At 38.2% G+C, this 19,675-nt stretch overlaps 3 protein-coding genes across 5 annotated transcripts in view; 2 read left to right on the top strand and 1 right to left on the bottom strand.

Moving 5' to 3' along the window:
- The window catches only part of mepcea (methylphosphate capping enzyme a), a 34,424-nt gene extending 22,294 nt beyond the window's left edge, over positions 1 to 12,130 (top strand). The window contains exons 1-5 of one of the 3 annotated variants that reach the window (XM_055043377.1): positions 1,158 to 1,467; positions 3,266 to 5,084; positions 8,166 to 8,384; positions 9,046 to 9,169; positions 9,251 to 12,130. In XM_055043377.1, coding sequence (XP_054899352.1) covers positions 3,324 to 5,084; positions 8,166 to 8,384; positions 9,046 to 9,169; positions 9,251 to 9,285 — 2,139 coding nt within the window. In that variant the 5' untranslated portion in view covers positions 1,158 to 1,467; positions 3,266 to 3,323 and the 3' untranslated portion in view covers positions 9,286 to 12,130. Of the gene's footprint in view, positions 1 to 1,157; positions 1,585 to 3,265; positions 5,085 to 8,165; positions 8,385 to 9,045; positions 9,170 to 9,250 lie in introns of those variants that run through there. The other 2 variants (XM_055043378.1, XM_055043379.1) reach the window with 2 other exon arrangements.
- A 649-nt stretch (positions 12,131 to 12,779) lies between these two features.
- Positions 12,780 to 13,537, bottom strand: defbl2 (defensin, beta-like 2). Its single transcript, XM_055043969.1, has 3 exons — positions 13,388 to 13,537; positions 13,116 to 13,227; positions 12,780 to 13,031 (listed from the first exon to the last, which is right to left on the bottom strand). Exons 1-3 carry the CDS (start codon positions 13,494 to 13,496, stop codon positions 13,010 to 13,012), a joined length of 243 nt encoding a protein of 80 aa, XP_054899944.1. The 5' UTR covers positions 13,497 to 13,537; the 3' UTR covers positions 12,780 to 13,009.
- Positions 13,538 to 15,004: 1,467 nt separating this feature from the next.
- spag7 (sperm associated antigen 7) lies at positions 15,005 to 19,459 on the top strand. The gene is made up of 7 exons (XM_055043968.1): positions 15,005 to 15,251; positions 16,921 to 16,988; positions 17,067 to 17,155; positions 17,238 to 17,322; positions 17,424 to 17,513; positions 18,193 to 18,349; positions 18,442 to 19,459. The coding sequence occupies exons 1-7, from the start codon at positions 15,167 to 15,169 to the stop codon at positions 18,555 to 18,557; spliced, it is 690 nt and encodes a 229-aa protein (XP_054899943.1). The 5' UTR covers positions 15,005 to 15,166; the 3' UTR covers positions 18,558 to 19,459.
- The last annotated feature ends 216 nt before the right edge of the window (positions 19,460 to 19,675 follow it).

Below are 19,675 nucleotides of genomic sequence, written 5' to 3'. Positions count from 1 at the left end.
GACATATTTATTTTACTACATACCATAATGTCAACAAAATTCAGAGCTATGGAGGTTGAAACATAAGGAATTAGTTTATGGAATATTTGCATGCTAATGAGAAATTGCTTAAACCTCGTGCTAAGATATCCCCCTTGTCTGCGTTCACACATGAATGAGTTTGAGTGACAGCAAATTCCTAATCCGTAAGGTTTAATATGATGTGAGCCCACATACTGCAGCCACAACAACCTCAACTCTTCTGAAACTGCTTGCCACAAAGTTTAAGAGGTTCATTTTCACCTTCTATGGTCACAAATGAACAAACTCCTAAATCTTGTGGCAAGCAGGAAAGAGAATCAAAGGGCATTGAACAAATTCATTAGTGTTAACTGTTCATGAGAGAAGATGTATCAAGCAATCATTAAGTACAAGGGTCTTTAAGAGTCTCCTGATAATCCATAACATGCCAGCAGTTTCACCATCTGCTGTAAACGGCGCTAGTTTCTCTTCGCCCATGTAAGTCTTGTCTGGAAAAGTACTATAATCATACATCAAAACTGACTTTTTTTTCTCTGTGCACTCGAAGTTATTGCCTTGACTATAATGTAAATAGTTTGAATATTTAATATCTATAAATCAATTCTGCCCTCTCCCTTAAATAAAATATTATAATGCAAATGTACCTTAATTTCTTTAGGTGACATTTTAGCATTACAGAATTATTGATCAAAGTGCTTTGTCATGTTATAATTTCAGGTCTTAAAACTGTACAGTAATGAAAGTATTCATAAGTAATTTAACATTTGTTTTTGTTATATGAATTTAGTCAGAAATTAGCGCTATATTCAGTCAGGAATTAGCGCTATTGATGGTGTTTCCTTACTTTATTTCATCACTAAAACTTTCCTGAAACTGCTAAATGGAGTTTTATATTTTGTCAACAATTAAATAAATAAATGTAGTTGTTGTCCTCCTAGCTATAGATGAACAACCACAGTGTTCCTCCCAACGCTAAATATATAAAAATGTATATGCGAACATGTGAAACGTGTATCCGTGTTATTAAACCATTCCATGTATAAGTTGGTGAAGAGCACCAGGAGGAAGCTGACGCTAGCAGCAGCAGTGCTCCTCGCCACCTTGCGGGTTCTACAGCCTGGGATCTCCGCCCCAGTCACACTTGGCTACAGCTCGGAGCCCGGATGCGCCGCCATGCCGACTCTTTCTGCGAATGGAATCATTTATTCACCAACCTGTCTGTTACTGACCCACTAGAGTTAACTGAGAAGCTCCACAAGACCGTCTGAAGAGACGGGGGAGCCAGTGTTGTGTTCCGTGCGTGTCCGTGGAGCTCCCCACTCCAGAGTTGATACTGAGAGACAGTTGTGTGTTAGCTATGCTAACGTTAGCCTGAGCGGAGGGAGTGAGGCGGCGGCGGCGGGGTAGTGACAGTCCGGCCGGAGGCGGGGAGAGCTCAACAGCGAGGTGAGACTGTTATTCTGATGGGGACTCCACGCGCGGGTAGGCGGCCATCTGGGAGATAGTATCGCTTTCATAACACGAGTGTGGGTTTTAGCAGCGCCCAGGCAACAGCACGTCGAGGTAGGTCCTCCGGTGCTTATCTATCGCCGCTGTTTGACCGGAGCACAGCTGAACGTTTACTCGACGTTTTGCTGCTCTGGCCCGCGATAGAGAAGCTAGGAGCTAGTAGTGAGCTAACACGACAACTGTCCAACACGGACTCTCAAACTTTCCAGGTCTATAACCCCTCAGCAGACATGTCACGTCAAAAACGTGACGGTGCTACAGCTATACACACTGGCAGCGTGTAAAAATACCACAATTTATGCATTTGTGGTATTATATTGGGATAGTAAATATTATTTTTATACAGAATCCGCAGTAAATACAAGCTCGTTGATTATAACAGGGAACAAGCTGACTTGTTATGTACTGACTATAATCTTGATAAGTTTGGAAAAAGTTACATATATAAATTTGCATCTAGATTTCTTCCAGTAATTTGTGCAGATATCCTCCTTTTGCATTAATGGTGTTGACCATAAACTTGGTAGTTGTGATGGAAAGCCTGATGTCAGCAAACTTTTTAAAATTACTTTCCTGTATAGTTGTATTAGATATGTTTAAGCTGCAGTAAGTTCAATAACAGTCCTCTTCAAGAACAATGGTTGCCAAAGTTTTCACCTCAACAAAGATAATACTTGAAGAATATTTAATATTGATTTTACAATGATTATTTTTGTTATTTATTTAGTGATTTGCACTAAATAAGTTTTTCTCCAGTTGTAGAAAATAATTGTTTTGAAAACTCTAGGTCAAAAAAACTACATGGTAACTCCTGAATTTGTAAATTCTTTCAGAAATATTTACAGTATGTGTTTGTTTAAAAATCATCATAGAAATCTAAAAGTCTGGAAAACTCTCAAACTTAAAATACAGTATTTGAAGGAAATGTTTTATCAAATACTTTGAAAATATATAATAACACATGTAAATATATTAATTATCTAAAAAAATAAACATGTCTTTTAAGCAAATTTGAGAGACATTATAAAGCGTCACATACTTATACCCTCAAGCAATGAGCTCATTAATTGGTCAAAAGTTCAGATCTTTGACCAGTTTTCCTTTCCAGGATCTGTAATTGCCAGTTAATATGGTTACAGAACATATAGCATGTACGCTTTTGAGTTAAAGTGGACATGTGCTCTCTTACATAAACTCGTACATCTGTTTTGAAGGATTCAAAAACTACCTTTACTAAGAACATGCTGCATTTTTTATTTTTTATTTTTTTTGAAGAATCCAACAATTATGAAAAATTCAGCCAGGAATAACTTATTTAGTTATTCCTGGCTGAATAACTAAATAAGAAATACCTTTGTGTTGTGAAAAGGTATTTTAACAGTTTTTATTTCTATAAGCAATTAGTATTTCAAATTATCGAAACACATACTGCAGGCAGTTTTTAATGAGGAACAAATTTATTAAAAAGTTTAAAAGTGATTATCGCCTAAACATTATTGATATTGGAGCGTTTGTGATAACTGGTAATAAATGTGTTAGTTTGTTGTGGAGGATATTTTCTCCACACTTTTTCACAAATTATCTTTAATTCTGCCACATTTAGCCAGATTGAAGTTCAGACTTTTAATAGAGTTTTCCAAAATCTAATGCCGACACCTCAATATAGTAAAGACTTGCACATTTTCTATGGTTTGTTTGTGCTTTTAATCTAATGTATGTTTTCTGTGACTTCCAGACCCAGTAAAACACATCAGTGTCTTTCTGAAACTAAAAGCTGGGAAAACTAAAAGAAAATGTCTATTGAAGAGCAAAGTGCAAAAGCTGGAAGTCCAAAGGCCAGCTCGGCATCTCCTCTTCAGCTTTCAGACTGTACTGGAGGCTACAGCAGTGTTTCCGTGATGATGGAGGAAGCTGCGGCCACACCTGACTTTGCAGCTGCTTGTCCCGTTCCTGAAACCGCAGCCTCACCAAAACACACGAGTACAGACAGCGCGGGACAGAGAGCGAAAGGAAGCGAGAACAGCATCAACAGGAGGAACAGCTTCCATCACTCTAAACAGCAGCAGCCGCAGTCGCAGTCGAGGCTAACGAAGCGGCGCTACACAGCGAGTTCGAGCTTCAAATATCCCACGTCAGGGAAGAGGAGACGAAGGGCCAACTCTGAGAGCGACTCCGTCCTGCCAACCAACTTCCTCCTGGGAGGTAACATTTTTGATCCGCTGAACCTCAACAGCCTGCTGGACGAAGAAGTCAACAGGGCACTCAACGCGGAGACACCGAAATCCTCCCCGCTGCCGTCGAAGAGCCGAGACCCGGTCGAGATCCTCATCCCCAGAGACATCACGGATCCGCTCAACTTGAATAGCGGGATAACAGACAGCAGCTTTTTGGTATCTCCCTACAAAAGCGGTGGACGGAAAAGACACCGCAACCGACACCACGGAGGGGGAACTGGAGGGGCAAGCGGGATCTCAACTATGCAGATGACTCCATTGGAAACAGAAAAAAGTGATGTGAAAGCCAACACCTCCACAGAGGCTGCAGGCATGCCAGGTTCGTCCTTTGCACAAGATACCTCCAAAGAGTTGAACAGTTTGTCGAGCGTCGCAGGGGATTCCCACAATCACAGCACTAATAGCTCATCCAGCTACAAGGAGGACGTAACATCTGTACCTGTGGAGGAGACAACACCCATCTCGTCTGCAGGAACAAACCACCACGCAAGCAGACGCAAGCGAAGGCGCAACTCTGGCAAAATGGAGCCCCCTGTCACCCACTCGACCCCTGTTTGCAAGGCAACATCTGGAGATAGAAGTTGCGGCACAACAGGGCAAAGAAATTCCTTCCACACACCGAGGGGGGATGGCCCAGGACTTCGTCAGCACCAGCAGCTCCATAATCAGGTAAAGGAACATCAGAAGAAGTTCCAGTACGGAAACTACAACAAATATTACGGATATCGCAACCCGAACTGTAGTGAAGACCCTCGCATACATGTGCTCCGTCAAGAGTGGTTCAGAGGTAAAGACGTGCTGGACTTGGGGTGCAACTCCGGCCACCTGACCCTCTATGTTGCCAAAATGTTCGAACCAGCACGCATACTGGGTCTGGACATCGACAGCGGTCTCATACATGCAGCTCGTAAGAATATTAGACATTATCTGTCTGAGCTTCAGACCCAAGAAGCCAGGCGTGCGGTGCAGGCGAAGAAGCCCGTCAAACAGGAAGACTGTGAGGCAGGGACGGGGAAGAAACAGGATGAATCCGAGAGCGGGGCTCAAAACGGGGAAGAAGAAAAAGGGCAGAGCGGCCCTGCGAGTGCTGGAGCTGACAAAGACTCCTGTCACACAGACGAGGCCGTAACCCAGAGGCAGGATGGTAAAACGGAGGAGATGGAGCAAAAACACCGCGATGCGCCCTCTGCTGACTGCTCTGCGAGTTGCTCTTTCCCCGTGTCTCTGCGGATCTCAAGGGGGCCTATCGCTGCGCCGCCAATAACAGAAACATGTACCTCTCAGCCCGGACAGTTCCCTGCTAATGTGTCCTTCATCAAGGTAAGACTTTGCTTTTTGGAAATGCCTCCCTTATATGGTGACATCCAGTTAGACAAAGCCTGGTAGATCCTAGGGAAAAATAGAGACATTTAGTAAAAGTGAAATAAATGTTATTGGCAAATTTAAAAAGTGGAAACGTACCATTCAGAGTTTAATAATGTCTGATCTCTACTTTTCTAAAACTCTGATCTGCAGAAACAGTTTTCACCGAACTGCTTTTCTAACTAGAATAACTATAATCGAAATATTTCCTGACCTCTCATCACGGGCTAACATTAAGTAAATTATTTATATCAGGAACAGACGTGATGTCACTTTGTGAGAGCAGCTACTATAATATAACATGGTCAAGCTTGTAAAACAAATACAAAATGATACTTATTATTATTCAGCCGGCATTAACTTAAAAAAATAGATGTTTCTGTGTGGATTTCATTAGAAAGACTTTTCATTAAGATTTTCAAAAAGCAGCATGTTGCATGCCAAACAGCTTGACACTTCAAAAGCACAAACTTTCCTAGTTAAAGTAAAGCTCTGTATTAACAGAAAACTCACTGTAGGACAAAGTTTAAATTTAAACTAACTTATCCCCTTACTCTTGAAAAAAAAAATCAATCAACATTAATCTGGAATACGTTCGTTGGAAAACTGACCACCTCACATTTCCTAAATAGTTTTATTATTTTATATTCTACTGGTTTTATAGAATCACAACCTTTTTTTTCTTCAAAAATAGCAACCCGAATGCTGATGAAGACTGATGGCTTTTTAAACCAAGTTGACTCAGCAGTTTGCAACTTTTTATTAACGTCATTAAAATTGTTCCTGTCTTTTGCTAGTTACTTGTTTTAAAAAGGTGATGAGCCGAAACTGAAGTGCTCCTTCTTCCCCTACGATGAAAATTAATAAGAGAATGCCATTTAAGGTGGAAAAATAATATTAGTCAGTTATCTTTGATGGAGTTTACTGTCATGTAAAATTAAAAAACCAGGTGAGGCTTTGCAGTTGGCTTGACTAAATTCCTTATCACTATGATCAAGACAATGAGGAAATTGTCTTATTTGTTCTGGGGCCTTTCACTGGCCAACATTCTTCACGAAGACAAAGCGTAACAAATAAAAGCATGATTAGAAACAGAATATTTGAAAGAATCTTAATAAAATGCATATTTGAATTAGAATGTCTTCAGCTGTTTTTTTAAATGTGTTCAGATTTTTAAAACAAAAACGAAAGCCCTCACCATAGTCAGTCCAAGAGTTTGGAAGGAGTTTTATATCTCATCCTTTGGATTACGAGTCAACTGCTTAAGAGTCTTCGAGTTTCAGGACATTTTTCGAGTTAAGAGTCTGGCTGCAGAGCTTTGGACCTGCTGTTGGCAATCAGTAACTTTTTATTGTTTATTAACACATATAGTGCAATTATTTAGTCCAGATGGGAGAAAATGAAGGCATTAATAATCATCCCACGTCTTTGTTTTGACACCAACCTTCTTAGTTTGGAAACTTCTCAAGTAAACACCTTTGGTTAAGGTGTTTTGAGTGACCTTAAAGAGATCGTTGTTGGTGAAGGTGCAACACAATCTCTCTTCATAAGCTTTAAGAAGTTGGTCCCTTAAATGATGTCACTTCTGGGCCAAAAGGACAATGATCTCAGTATAATTGGGAAGTAGATTTTTACTGTATGACACCTAAAATATTGTGACGTACTAGAGTTGGCTTCTAATTTTTGGAATGACAAGTATGCTCAAATTATCAGCAACAAAATGGTCTGTTATCTTCTCAAGACATTTTATGATGGTATTTTCCCCAGGTAATTTCTTCTTCTCAGTATGTTTTTCACCAGTTTACCTCGTCCTACACAAACTGTATTTGAAACAAAAGGGTCACCAGATCTGAGTCAGCCATAAATTTTTGCACCAAAGCAGTGATTTACCCGGGCCAGGGCAAAAAATCAGTTCATACACCCAGTGCTTGTTGTGGCAATGAAGACACAGAAAAACTGGTGCCAAGTAAGCTCTAGAAACCAGCTGGAACCAGTTTGGTGGGGAAAACCCTCTCTGTTATGACGAATTGAACAATGGAAGGAAGATCATTTCTATAATTAAAATATAAAAAAGTAATGGAAATTTATATATTTGGGTTGTGACAAATGCGTAGAGTTTGGTAATTGTTGTTTCTTTTTGTCTGAAAGTGTCACTAAATTCAAAAGGCTTTGTTTTTGTCTTCAACAACAGTTAGATGGAGACATAACTGTTATACTGAATAAAATCAAAAAACACCCTCCTCCACTTGTGTGTGTGTTACAAATAACAGCAGCAGTCATTTGGTAAATCTCTGAACCGCCTGTGGCACCCACTCAGTCTACAAACCTAAACGTTTGGCTAAGATAACGGAATAAAAAGTCTGTTTTGGAAAAGAGTCAAAAATGGATCATATAAATAAATATAACGAACAGAGAAGGAAGAGGCTTTAATGCCAGAGGAACTATATTTTGCACACATAACAAATGTGGATCAAAACATTAACTGCATCAAATTTTGCTTTTGCACCTATAATTAGGGCTCTTGTAAAATAATATTTTAGTAATCGAGTATTCTATATATTATTTTTACAATTAATCTCAATGCAGTAACATTAAGACGTTACAGCACTGAGATTAAGTTTGTTTAGAAAAAAATCTGAGAATTAAGTTGTCAGTAAGACAAATTTGTGTTGTGAATGACAAAAAACAAGATTGACTTCATATTTGCATAATCTTGCGAGTCACATTTCCTTCCCCCCAAAAAAAATCATCCGGCGTCACTGATGCATTCAGTTAGATTTTTTAGAAAGAAATGAAAAGCTTTGTATGGAAAATCGGTGTTGCTGTTGTCTGCTTTGCAGTAAACACCAAACTAAAAAATAATGCATTGTTATTTCTGCATTTTGTTTAATTTACATGTCAGCTTTCTTGCCTCCAGCCTCCCCACTGTCAGCATCTTTTTACAAGCTGTAATCTTTTTATGGAACACAGCTTCACAAAAATGTTTTATCCATTTACCAAAACGGTGTTTTTTCTTCTCCCGCCTCTGCTTTCCTTCAGGCTAACTATGTTCTGGAGAACGATAATCTCCTCGTGACTCAGAGGGCAGAGTATGACGTGATCTTGTGCCTCAGCGTTACCAAATGGGTTCACCTAAACTGGGGCGACAGCGGCCTGAAGCGGCTCTTCAAGAGAGCCTACAGACACCTCCGCCCTGGAGGCTTGTTCATTCTGGAGCCGCAGCCCTGGGAGTCCTACGTCAGGAGGAAGAAGCTGACAGTAAGAGGATTTTCACTTTTCTTAATTATTTTTGTTGTTGTTGTTTTAACAAGTATTCAGTTCCATCCACAGTCATTGGAATCCTGTGAATAAACAGTTGTTCCTTTATTGTAGTAGCAAAAAAAAAAAATTTGAGTACATTTATTCAACTTGATCAAATCCCATTTTTTCTACAAAACCACCAGTGGCACAATTGTTAGCATTGCATCATTTAAGGCCATTTTGTTGATAGAGCAGGATTCAGTTTTTTCCTCCAGGATTTGAAAATAATTTAACAGGCCATCTATGATGGTGCGTTCACACCAAGCAAGTTTCGCGTGTCTGGTTTATATTCATAGTTTATGTGGAGTCGCGGCATCAGACGTCTCAAAATCGCTCCAGTCGTAGTTTTCCATTGTCGGCCTATTTGTCAGACATGGCGGACGCGTCAAACGCTTCAAATGCGCCGCAATGGGTCCTCAATGCGCCTCCACATAGACTTTGAATGTAAACCAGACGCGTGAAACTTGTTTGGAGTGAACACACCATGACAAGTCTGCCAGGCTGTAAAAAGGGCTGCTAAAATGGCCTTAGTCTGGTCTGAAATGAGTAATGAAATGTTTTCTTTATTCTTATTTTAGTTTATGTGTAACCATTATTTCCTTCTTCCTTCCCCCTTAAGGAAAACATTAACAGGAATTATCGCAGCATCAGACTCAAACCTGATCAGTTTTCATCTTACCTCACGAATGAAGTGGGCTTCACAAGTTTTGAGCACCTGGGGTCTCCAAAGTGTTCAGTAAGAGGTAATGGTATGCTGAGTTTCCTTCTTGCATGACACATTGCTGTTTTAAGATTTATTAACATCTTTTTTTGTCATGATGCAGGTTTTCAGAGACCAGTCTATGTTTTTCACAAATGACCACCTCTGCCTTGAACAACAGCGAATGTGAGTAGCCGAAAGCCACCACCTTTCATTCAGGCCAACCAGCTTCACTGGACTGTGACGCATCATCCTTAGCAGATCGGGTTTATGCTTGGTGCTGAAGATCAAAGTCTGAAGCAAACGAACAACAAACAGGGACCAAAAAGTGGAATTGATTGCTCTGTCAACGGGACGCCTCTTATCAAAACGACGAGTAGCTGTCAGTTTGGAGACCGCAAAAGAACCGCTGAACCGATCACTCCCTTTGAACTGTCCGAGCGGTAATGATCCCCCAGACTGATGCGTGGCCATAAACTGTGTTTGCTCAGATGTCATCACGTTCATAATGTTCTCTCTTGCCACATCAACTAGACTTAAATAGACAGAGGGTTTCTCAACTAGTTATTATCACTGTTTTAACAAGCTTTAGATGTTTTAGTCCTCAGATGTGGGTTGTGTCTGCAGAACTGAGGTGTACCACAAAAACATGGGAATACTGAATGGACTTCATGCTCAGAAGAAGCCTGTTGAAATGCAGGGACTTTTTATGTTAGTTTTGAAAGAGATGGCGTTGAAACAACAACCTACCGGTCATGTTTTTACCCCCAAAAAACAAATATATGCACATGTGTTGCTGTTTTCAAACAGTTAAAGCTCATCTATTTTTTCTTTTGCCACACATAAGTTGTCTTTGATTTTTTTTTTTTTTTTTGGAGAATGTGGCAAACTTAAAAGTCCTGTGTAGATCAAATATGACAATCGAGAAAGTAAATTTGTTTTCTTTAATTTCTAAATTTCTGCTCCAATAGAGGCTAATTCAGGAAGAGTAGGGATGCACATCCTTAACAGACTCAGTTGATTTTACCACATTGTTCTTTCATGGGTGAATAGGACTCATAGAGATGCACTGACCTGAATTTTCTGGCCAAAATTCCAATTTTCAACTTTTATGCAGGTTTAATCTGCGCAAGTTTTAGTCTAGTTTGATTTCTCTCAAGAACCCAGTAGATATAAGAACAGCTTTGAAAATCGTTCTACTGCTAGCAGTCGTTTGACAAAATGATCAGAGTTCACATCTTTAACCCTTCACCGTCTTTTGTCAGCAATTAGCACAGATAGCTTTACTTACCCTCGGTTTCCATATGTACAATCTGAAGAACGTACAACATTACCTCAAATTCAATGCTTCCAAGGAATTGTTGTAAGCTCAAAAGGATGAAATGGCAACTTTGCTGTAATGCATTCAGCCTTCCTGTTATCCGCTAAATGTCTTACCATCTCCCCTTCTATCGCAACCTGAATGGGCTGCAAATAATTCTCAACATGTCAAAGTAAGACATTTCATTTTAGCTATCTCTGTTATACACAGAAACAAATTATATACTGAAGAGTGTTACCAACTTTAGCTGTTAGCATAAGGTAGGCTATGTTTCTAAGAGGCAAAAGATCAAATTTTCTTGTGAAAAATGTGCCTTTTTCTCGGTGCATCTCAGTAATTTACAATCAATAATCGTAATATTCTGCCATTTAAAGAGAGCTGGAGAAGGTTTTAAACTCACACAAATGGACCTAAAAAGCACAGTCCAAGTTTTACCTCGGCGCTAATGTACTGGGTAAAGAAATCAGCTGAGTGATTATGAAGCATTGACCTCTGTTTTCATTTGCAGCTTTATTGATCATCTTTAACCATCATCACTCTCCTGTAATATCCATCCAACATTTTCTTGCTCTATGAGACAGAACAACTATTTTCATTTGTTGAACATAAAACCTTTTTTCGCAGGAAAGATCCCATTGATTTATTTTTTAAATCCAGTTTTGAATATGATGTTTGATTTGATGTGCTGCCAAAACAATGTCTGATAGATTCATAAATTATGTCAACAATGTTTCGGTCTATGAGCAACACAAAGTCTAAACGTCTATTGAGTTGTTGTAATTGTTCACTGAGCACCACTGGTTTGTGCATCCAGGACCGAAAACCTTCAGTTTTTCAGCAGCTGCTTGTTGATCTCTTTTGGAATATGTTAGCCAGTGAATGACTGGGATGGATGAAATGTTTCTAATTCAGTAAAAGATCACTGTAAATAAGTCCCCATATTTTGTCTCCTGTTAATATTTAGTTCCCAAATACTGCGTTTTAAGTTTTCGGATTTTCCTGTTTTCAGATGTTTGCTGCCAATTCATGTGTGGAGCTGCAGGTCTTTTTGTCCTTAAAGAGTTGATGATCCAGCAATGTATGTACAAATTAATCTGGATATTCTTACAATTGTTTTACTTTGTTCTGCCCGGCAGGGCACGTGTATTGTTCAGTTTAGTGCTTCTTTTTGTTTTCTTAATGTCTTTTTTGATTTGTTTGTTTTTGATAAAATGTTTGAAAGGAGCAACGGCATGAGTGCACTCTTATTTTCTTTCAATATTTCTGTTGTGTCTTATTTGCTCTTCTACAAATCTCGACCTCATCAGAATAAATGTCATTAATTCTTGGTTTTTAATGACTTACTAAAAGCCAAAGTTTTAATTTGAATTTCCTCTATATCCCACACGGTCAGGATTATTTCTTCTAGTGGAACAAAATAGCTGCCAAACCAATTTCTGTTACAGTAGTGTTTCTCATTTGCATTCAATTATATAAATAAACTAAAAGTGCTATTAAAATATATTATGGGAAAATAAAATGTTTTTTTTTTTAAATAGCGACCAAAATAAATTGGTGTGTAGGTTTAAGTGACACCTTATGATTTTAGGTTGAAATATATAACTTACCTGCAGCTGTTATTGAACCTTGTTTTTTTTATTCTGAAAGTGTCTAAAATTTAATTAAAATTGGTTGAAGATTTGGTGAGATGCTATTCACTTCAAATATGAGTTCAGGTATAAATCTCTAAATAATTATGTAAATATCTGTAGCAGTGAACATGTTGCATTGGAAAAAGTAGGAGTTGCTTTTCTGTTTTAAATAGAAGTAACTTGGTCATATTTTCAATGTATGTGTTACACCATCAGTACAGTCAACTTATTCTCAAACAAACCAGTTAGGGCATCTGGTATCACCTGAGTATGAGTTAATGTATATGTATATTAAAAAGAGAATAATTGTGAAAATACAAAAACCATCCTCAGAGACATTTGACCTTCCAATTCAACACAGCGCAGACAAAGCGACAATGAATCTGCATCGCAATCCTGACTGGCGTGTTGGAGTCCTGTCTGTCTCTTTCCCAGCAGCATTGTCCAGACAGACAGCCCCAACGGTGAAACAACATAAACACAGATGAGAGACATAACACTTCATTCACAAAAGATGAGCTCCATCCCAGCTATTTGGGTCAGTCACTTGACCGTCATTGTCTCCTGTCAGCACGGCAACCAGTGAAAGCATGCCAGATCCAGCTGAGACTGCTTCCCACTATGTTTTTTTTTTTTTTCAAAAAAGCCCACCAAAGTGGGGTACAATTCAGACAATGATGGTAAACAAAAACATCAGTATGTTTATTTTTAATGCATTTATTGGCAGCAAAGCAAATAACCTAGACAATTCCAGTCGGCAGCGTAAAAGCGTGGTGTACCTATTATTCTACCCACTACAGAAACTATGTTGGATCCAACTTCATTAGATACCAAAGTGGGCTGAGGTGGTGAAGCAGAAAGTCAACCATCTCTGCAGAATATTCCAGGTTGTCTCCTACTATGCAGGCATCTCTGGACCATCATCAGAGTGCTAAGAACGCACGGCACAACACCTGGAACAAAACAAAAAGTCTAAACTCTAGCTCTTCTTACACCTCCACATAGTGTTTTCTTCTGAGAGTAATCCTAAACTTTACCTGTATCTTCGAGGACAACCATGGTGTCCGACAATATACTCTTGGGCATAGCAGAACCGTCTGCAGAGTCCTCTGTACCCACAGGTCCAATACTGCATCTCTGGATCTTCTCCTGATGACAAGAAATTAAGTCATCTTTTTTTTCTTTTTTTTTTTAAATTGTCACACTTAAAATTATTGATATCAGAGAAACACAAACAGATGAGATTGTTGTTATAAATTGCTTTATTTTGGCTTCACAATGTAGCAAAACAGATTCATCTATTGCTCACCCTCCGCAGTCGCAAACATCAGGAGAAGAACGAGAAGAACCAAGCTCAGTCCTTTCATGTTTGGGCGCCAATTAACGTTCAGACTGCTGCTGACACACTGATGCTGCATTTATACAGCATTTCAAACCCGACGGGGGGGAGGAGTCCGTCCTGTCTGTCCAAATCACAACAAGAGCATCACTGAAAGATGTCTGGGGCGTGGAGGTCACGGCTGCCATGTTACCCAACACACAAAAATCACTGAGCTGTGTTTTCAAAGTTCTGAGAACTCATTGAGCAGATTGTTTAGCTTTCAACATCTGCTGAAATAAAAATAGGTTTGTTGTGTCAAATTATACTTACATGCAATACTTTGATTGAACCGAGGAGTGGATCACAGCAAAGCAAAAGTTGAATTTCCAGGAGATGTTTGTTTAGCAGTGCAGGTTGGGGCGCTGTCTGTGTTTTCACAGCCTGGCCTTCTGCTCATCCAGGCCTCTCTCCACATCTGAATATGGCTCTAGTTCTCAATTATTGCTGATGCTGTGAAACTACAATCACGCTTCACAAAACATGCCCCAGTGACGCAAGGGAGAATTGTTAACTTAACAATAAAAAGGTATGAACACATACATGCACGATTGTAAAGCTTGCGCCCCGGTTGCTTACGTAAAGATGTTTATTTACATGTTTATCCTGTCTTCTGTCTGCCTCAGTAAAAACCAAGAGATTATCCACACATTACCACATTTTAAGAAATTATAATCAGCTTTTACTTCATAAATTTAAAACATATTCTCACACTGGATTTTTTTCTTAAATTTAAGATTTATTTAATGAATGTTGTCATTTAGAAATGTTAATCACTTCTTTCGACTTAACTTATCTTTTAGCGGCTATAAACTAAAATGAGTATTTAACAACTTTCTGTATCTCTTGGGTTTATATCTGACATAACACAATGGCACAATTCTCTTATGCACTCTTCAAAATGGGAAATATTAGACAATATGATACAAGGCAAATGGCCACAGGAGGACAACTAAATTTGTGTAAACTTGCATTTAATTTTTGCTAAATATTTATTTTCATAACACAACTTTACTTTGGAAGAGTGAGAAGACATATGATTGTTCATATATACACACTATAAATTATTCATTTACCTGGCCGATTCAACACAGGAAGAGTCCGAGCCAGAGCCACAGTTAAATCTGATCAAAAATCTATAACTGAAGTTAAAGATTAGGCCAAGACGCTCTTTAACCTCAAAGACTTTGAGCTCGTCACAGAAGACAAACTGTCGAGGTAGGCGGCATGGAACCGCACCAAAAAGCAAGTAATATTTTTACAATTTATTATCTTTAAATGCCTGTCTTATTTTCTATCCTAAACTGACCTAAGTCATTGCTTTAAATCTTCAACAACCTGAAAATAAAATATGGGATTTTAAATATGTTTAAATATATTTTCTTTCTATTATTTGTTAGAGTTTTGCCATCTTCAGCAGTGAGGTTTACAATTGAGCTAATGAGGTTGAGCTTGTATTGTACAACTTGTTTTCTCATCACATAATGTGTTTATTTGTGTGTGTATTTACTCTATTCTCAAACAGAATAAAAGTGGCGGGGAACCACGACCTTAAATCAATAAATATGACGTTTCCCTGCAGCACTACCGCCCCTTGGGACGTGGTGGCAGCACATAGTTTGAATGCGGATTTTCTCTACAGAGAAGAATACGAAGCCCTAACACGCACGCGCACCGTGTTCGGCTGGAGAAGAGGTTTATGATTGCAAGATGGCGGACCTCCTTGGTTCAATCCTAAACTCGATGGAGAAACCTCCTACAGTCGGCGACCAAGAAAGCCGACGAAAGGCTCGAGGTAGGCGGCATGCTGTTCAGCTAAGGACTCGCTTCATCTTCGCGTGAAATGGGGAAATGGCGCCTAAAAGCGGGTGCCAGCGACGGTCTAAAACTACAGGAGGCATTTGTTTTGCTACCAATGGACATTTGAGCTTCCAGTTTCATGTTGACGCCTCGGTTGGACTCGCAGGCTGCCGTAAACAAACACCACACTGTTCACCTGAAAAATACATGAGATCTTCCTCAAATTCACATCCTTTTATCTGCGCTTTCATTAGGCTATATTTCCTCCCTGACAAGAGATTATCGATTAATTATTAAACTACCGTCAGTACTATTAGAAATGGCTACAGGCACTTTTACAGAGCTCGGGCACTAATGAAGGCCAGGAGCCTGGTAATCTTACAAACAATGTGGAAATAAATGTATTAAAAATATAATATGAAACTTGAATGCATACATTAAATAAAATAATCCAAATATTTTATTAAATCCCAATTTATTTTGATCTGTTATAGAATAAAAACATATCATTATGTGTTAATCTCCATTTTTAGTTAATTATTTTTACATATCTGTTGTTAATTTCACCTGTAATTATTTAATTATTTATGGGGTTATTTAATTTAATTAATATTATAATTTGAGATGTGTTGAGTAATTCACTAATTATTGATTTATTTTTTAAAAATCACATTAGTTTAATATTGATTAAAGTTTTAGGACTTAAGGTGCACAAAAATATTTATTTTGATATGAATGTTCTTGTTCAGCGTACAATGCTGCAATCCATTGACATGGAAGTATTTTTTCATTTTTAAACGGGACAGTCAAACAGTACATAAATAATAAGGCGTTAACACCAGCAAGGGGATTTCTAACACACATCTGTTTCCTTTGCTAATCTATTTTATTTTATTTTGTTTTATTCTGTTGTCCTCCACTTGTTCACTTTCTTCAACGTTGAAGTGCGACTGCACAGTACGTCGTCAAAGTCTGGAACAAATGCTGACCAGAAAATTTTTATCAATTTGCTACTTTTTTTGTATTTTTTTTTGCAAAAAGAATTAACACACAATATTGTTTGTTGTGTGTTAAACAATAAATTAAGTAGCATCGGTAGGGTTGAAGGTATTTGGTGAACCTAATATATTGAAACACTTGTAGCGTTACATGAAAGAATGTACATTACAAACGAAATATCAGAAACTCTACATCTTGGATATAAGATTAAAAATTTGTGTCAATTGAAATATATTTTTCCAAGATTGAAGCAGGGTTTCCCCCAGTATTTGGTGAACTTATAAGCCTGGTGGGCCGCCAGGCTTTACTTGTGCCCCCACCAGGCTAAGCATGATGAAAGTTTATTTATTTATTTATTTATTGCGTTTTTTTAAGGCTTTATAGTTGGTGTTCAATCTTCCAATCTTTCAATAACACATAATCATCAAGTGATATTTTAAAATTTTCTGTCAACTTTAAACATTTTTTAAATCAGAAACATGACGGGCCGCTGGATGAATGATTGCCATACAACAGGCACAGGGCTTAGCAAGTTTTCTGGGGGAAACCTTGTTGTAGATATCTGTCTTCTATTTAAGTGTTGTGGCTTAATTCGTTCCAGTTACATGACTGAGCAAAAGCTACAAGACTGTCCTATTCACCTCAAAAAACTTTTTTTCTTAAAGAGCAAGCTGCAAGACTAAAGAAGATGGAAGAATTGGAAAAAAGAAAGAAAGCAGAGTTTAGGAAGAAGGTGAGACCTTCAAGTAAAAGAAATGTTTTCCCACATGTGGTTGCCGTTTCACCTAATTATTCATCATCTTAAATCCAGATGGAGAAAGAGGTGTCGGATTTCATCCAAGACAGCTCACAACAAAAAAGAAAATACAACCCTATGGGAAAAATTGAAAGGAGTATACTGTAAGAAATCACTATTTTATTTTTGTCGCATTCTCGGCCCTTTCCGGTTTATTGATAATAAACTCATTGTGTGTTTTTATAGGCATGATGTTGCAGAAGTGGCTGGTCTCACTTCGTTTTCTTTCGGAGAGGATGAGGAGAGTCGCTACGTCATGCTGTTTAAGAAGGTATTAAGTCTTTGCTCTTACCAAGTTGTTGGATTTTCAGAACAAACTCTCAGTGTTTAATTTAGTGGCTGACGGAGGAGAAATGTGATTATTGAGCTCAGGAGTTTGCGCCGTCGGACGAAGAGCTGGAGGCGTATCGCAAAGGAGAAGAGTGGGATCCGCAGCTGGCAGAACAGCGACGCAGACTAAAAGTAAGTGTGGGATTAAAAACATCAAATTCAACACACTTAGAAATCAAATTCTATATTTTGTTGAAGTCTATTCTTTTTCCTCAAACCAATTGGTGGCGGATTATTGGAATATTTACAAGAAGAATGTTGATATTTTACCACAAGATGAAGTAAAATACCAACAAACTGAAGGAACTTTATAGAGACCTGCGGTCAAGACAGATGTAGCTTAGACTCTTTCTTCTGACCTTTGTTTGAAATTCTGGGTAAATAAATATTAGGAATTATGTTGTTTTAATAAAAGAACAAACCTTATTGAAAACCTCCTGATCATTCCATCAAATATTGATTTCAGAACAGAGTTAAAACATTAGTGTTGTTGTTTCTAAATGAATTTGAACTTTTTTTTTTTTTTTTTGCATTATTCTGAAAACTCTGCATCTTTTTCATGATTTTGACCATTTCTCATTTACTGCAAATTAATACAAAATTTTTGCTTGGAATTTCCGTGACATGTTTTCAGTGGTTCATAGAATAAAACAACAATGTTCATTTTACTCACATATACCTAAAAACAGTAAAAACAAAAGAAATTGATCATTTTAAGTGTTTTATTTTCTTAAAAGATACTCTGTGGAATACCTTCCATCTTTTATTTACATTTTTTCCGAATTCATTTCCTGATTCCTCCCCCTCACAGGAACGGGCTGCAGTAGAAGAAGCAGCATCCACTCAGACAGAAAAGACACAAGCATGTCCCAACTCCAATTACAGAGACAAGTACAGTCACCTGATCGGGACCTCAGCTGCTAAAGATGCGGCTCACACACTGGAGGCGAACAGGAGTTACGGCTGTGGTGAGAATTTTCGCTGCCTCACGTAAAACAGGTAAATACTTCAGCTGTGAATCCTTCTCCGTATTGACGCTGCGGTTATTTCTTTCTCGCAGTGCCGGTGGCCAACAAAAGGGACACGCGCTCCATAGAGGAAGCCATGAACGAAATCCGAGCGAAGAAGCGGCAGAAGCGCGAAGACGACACAGGGGCACAGAACAGCAGTTTCTGAGTTCCCGCTGTTGCTGTTGTGTGTGGATGTGTGTGTTACTTTGTGTGCGCAGTTCGATTCTTCTGTTGATGCAGTTTTCCGTACTTTAGGATTTTACAGTATAGCTTATTGACTGGCCAGGTTTTACGTCTGTATGAACATGACTGTGATTTGAAAGTTTGCCCAGTGGACGATATTTAGGTTTGCGAATTATTGGCGACTCTTTGACATCTTCTTGTCATGTTCTTAGTCATCGGATGCCACATGCCATTTTAAACCGTAACAGTGTGAGTCAACTGTTTGGAAAGTGTTTTGTCATTCAGAAAAACATGACGATCATTTTTAAATAAAATCTTTCGTTGCTTAATTATAATTTTGATGCAGCTGCATATTTATAAAATGTTAGGAAAAGTTTTATTGTTTAAAATCGCTGCTAATTTTGTACCTTGGCTGTACTTTAGCAAGTTGCAGCTGCAGATACATTTTTAAACATCGATAATGTTTAAAAATCCCCAGTGTATGTAGAAACAAAATTTTAGTTAGTTATTAATTAAGGGGTGATTTTTTTTTTTTTTTTTTTTACTTTGAGAAGTTAAACCTCGCTAAATGTGTCCATCACAGGAATAAGCCAGTTTTAAAACCAACTTTATCTGAATTTTTAAACGTGATCTTTGCTTTGTTTCTACACAGCGGCACTGACCCGAGTGTGATAGTTTAGAATTTTTTTTTCTTCTTTTCTTTTCATTTTAAGTCCTGCGACAGGTGTCGTACCACTAAAATGGAGTAAAGGTACAAAACTCCTTTTAGCGTTAAGATTTATTTAATCGTCATCAGTCTTTGAACCAAGGAGGAATAGCGTGGCGTCATTATGTCTTTTTAAACCTTGTTTTGTTTCCATGTGTGTTAATAAATGCTGCTTACAACTTTGTGTTAGCTTTATTTTTGTACACACCTAGCACGCTTCTTATTTTTTAGCGTTTTAATACACCAATATGCTACATTAAAAACATGCTGTATAAAATATATTGTAGAATAAAAGATTGCACTACTGGATCCTAAGTGCACTGTTATAGCACTACATGTTTTATTCATCATCTATCCCCAATATATTTTTAGAATAATTTAAAGAAACAGCAAGT

The sequence above is a fragment of the Poeciliopsis prolifica genome, unplaced genomic scaffold, assembly GCF_027474105.1.
Source record: "Poeciliopsis prolifica strain line A6 unplaced genomic scaffold, Auburn_PproV2 SCAFFOLD019, whole genome shotgun sequence".
NCBI lineage: Eukaryota > Metazoa > Chordata > Actinopteri > Cyprinodontiformes > Poeciliidae > Poeciliopsis > Poeciliopsis prolifica.
This window is presented reverse-complemented; position numbering and strand designations above follow the sequence as displayed.

Coding starts and splice junctions, on each gene's coding strand:
- defbl2 (XM_055043969.1), bottom strand. CDS start 13,496: ATGCAGCATCAGTGTGTCAGCAGCAGTCTGAACGTTAATTGGCGCCCA. Junction 13,228..13,387: donor GATGTTTGCGACTGCGGAGG/GTGAGCAATAGA, acceptor TCTTGTCATCAG/GAGAAGATCCAGAGATGCAG. Junction 13,032..13,115: donor GGTTGTCCTCGAAGATACAG/GTAAAGTTTAGG, acceptor GTTTTGTTCCAG/GTGTTGTGCCGTGCGTTCTT.
- spag7 (XM_055043968.1), top strand. CDS start 15,167: ATGGCGGACCTCCTTGGTTCAATCCTAAACTCGATGGAGAAACCTCCT. Junction 15,252..16,920: donor AAGCCGACGAAAGGCTCGAG/GTAGGCGGCATG, acceptor TTTTTCTTAAAG/AGCAAGCTGCAAGACTAAAG. Junction 18,350..18,441: donor GAACAGGAGTTACGGCTGTG/GTGAGAATTTTC, acceptor TCTTTCTCGCAG/TGCCGGTGGCCAACAAAAGG.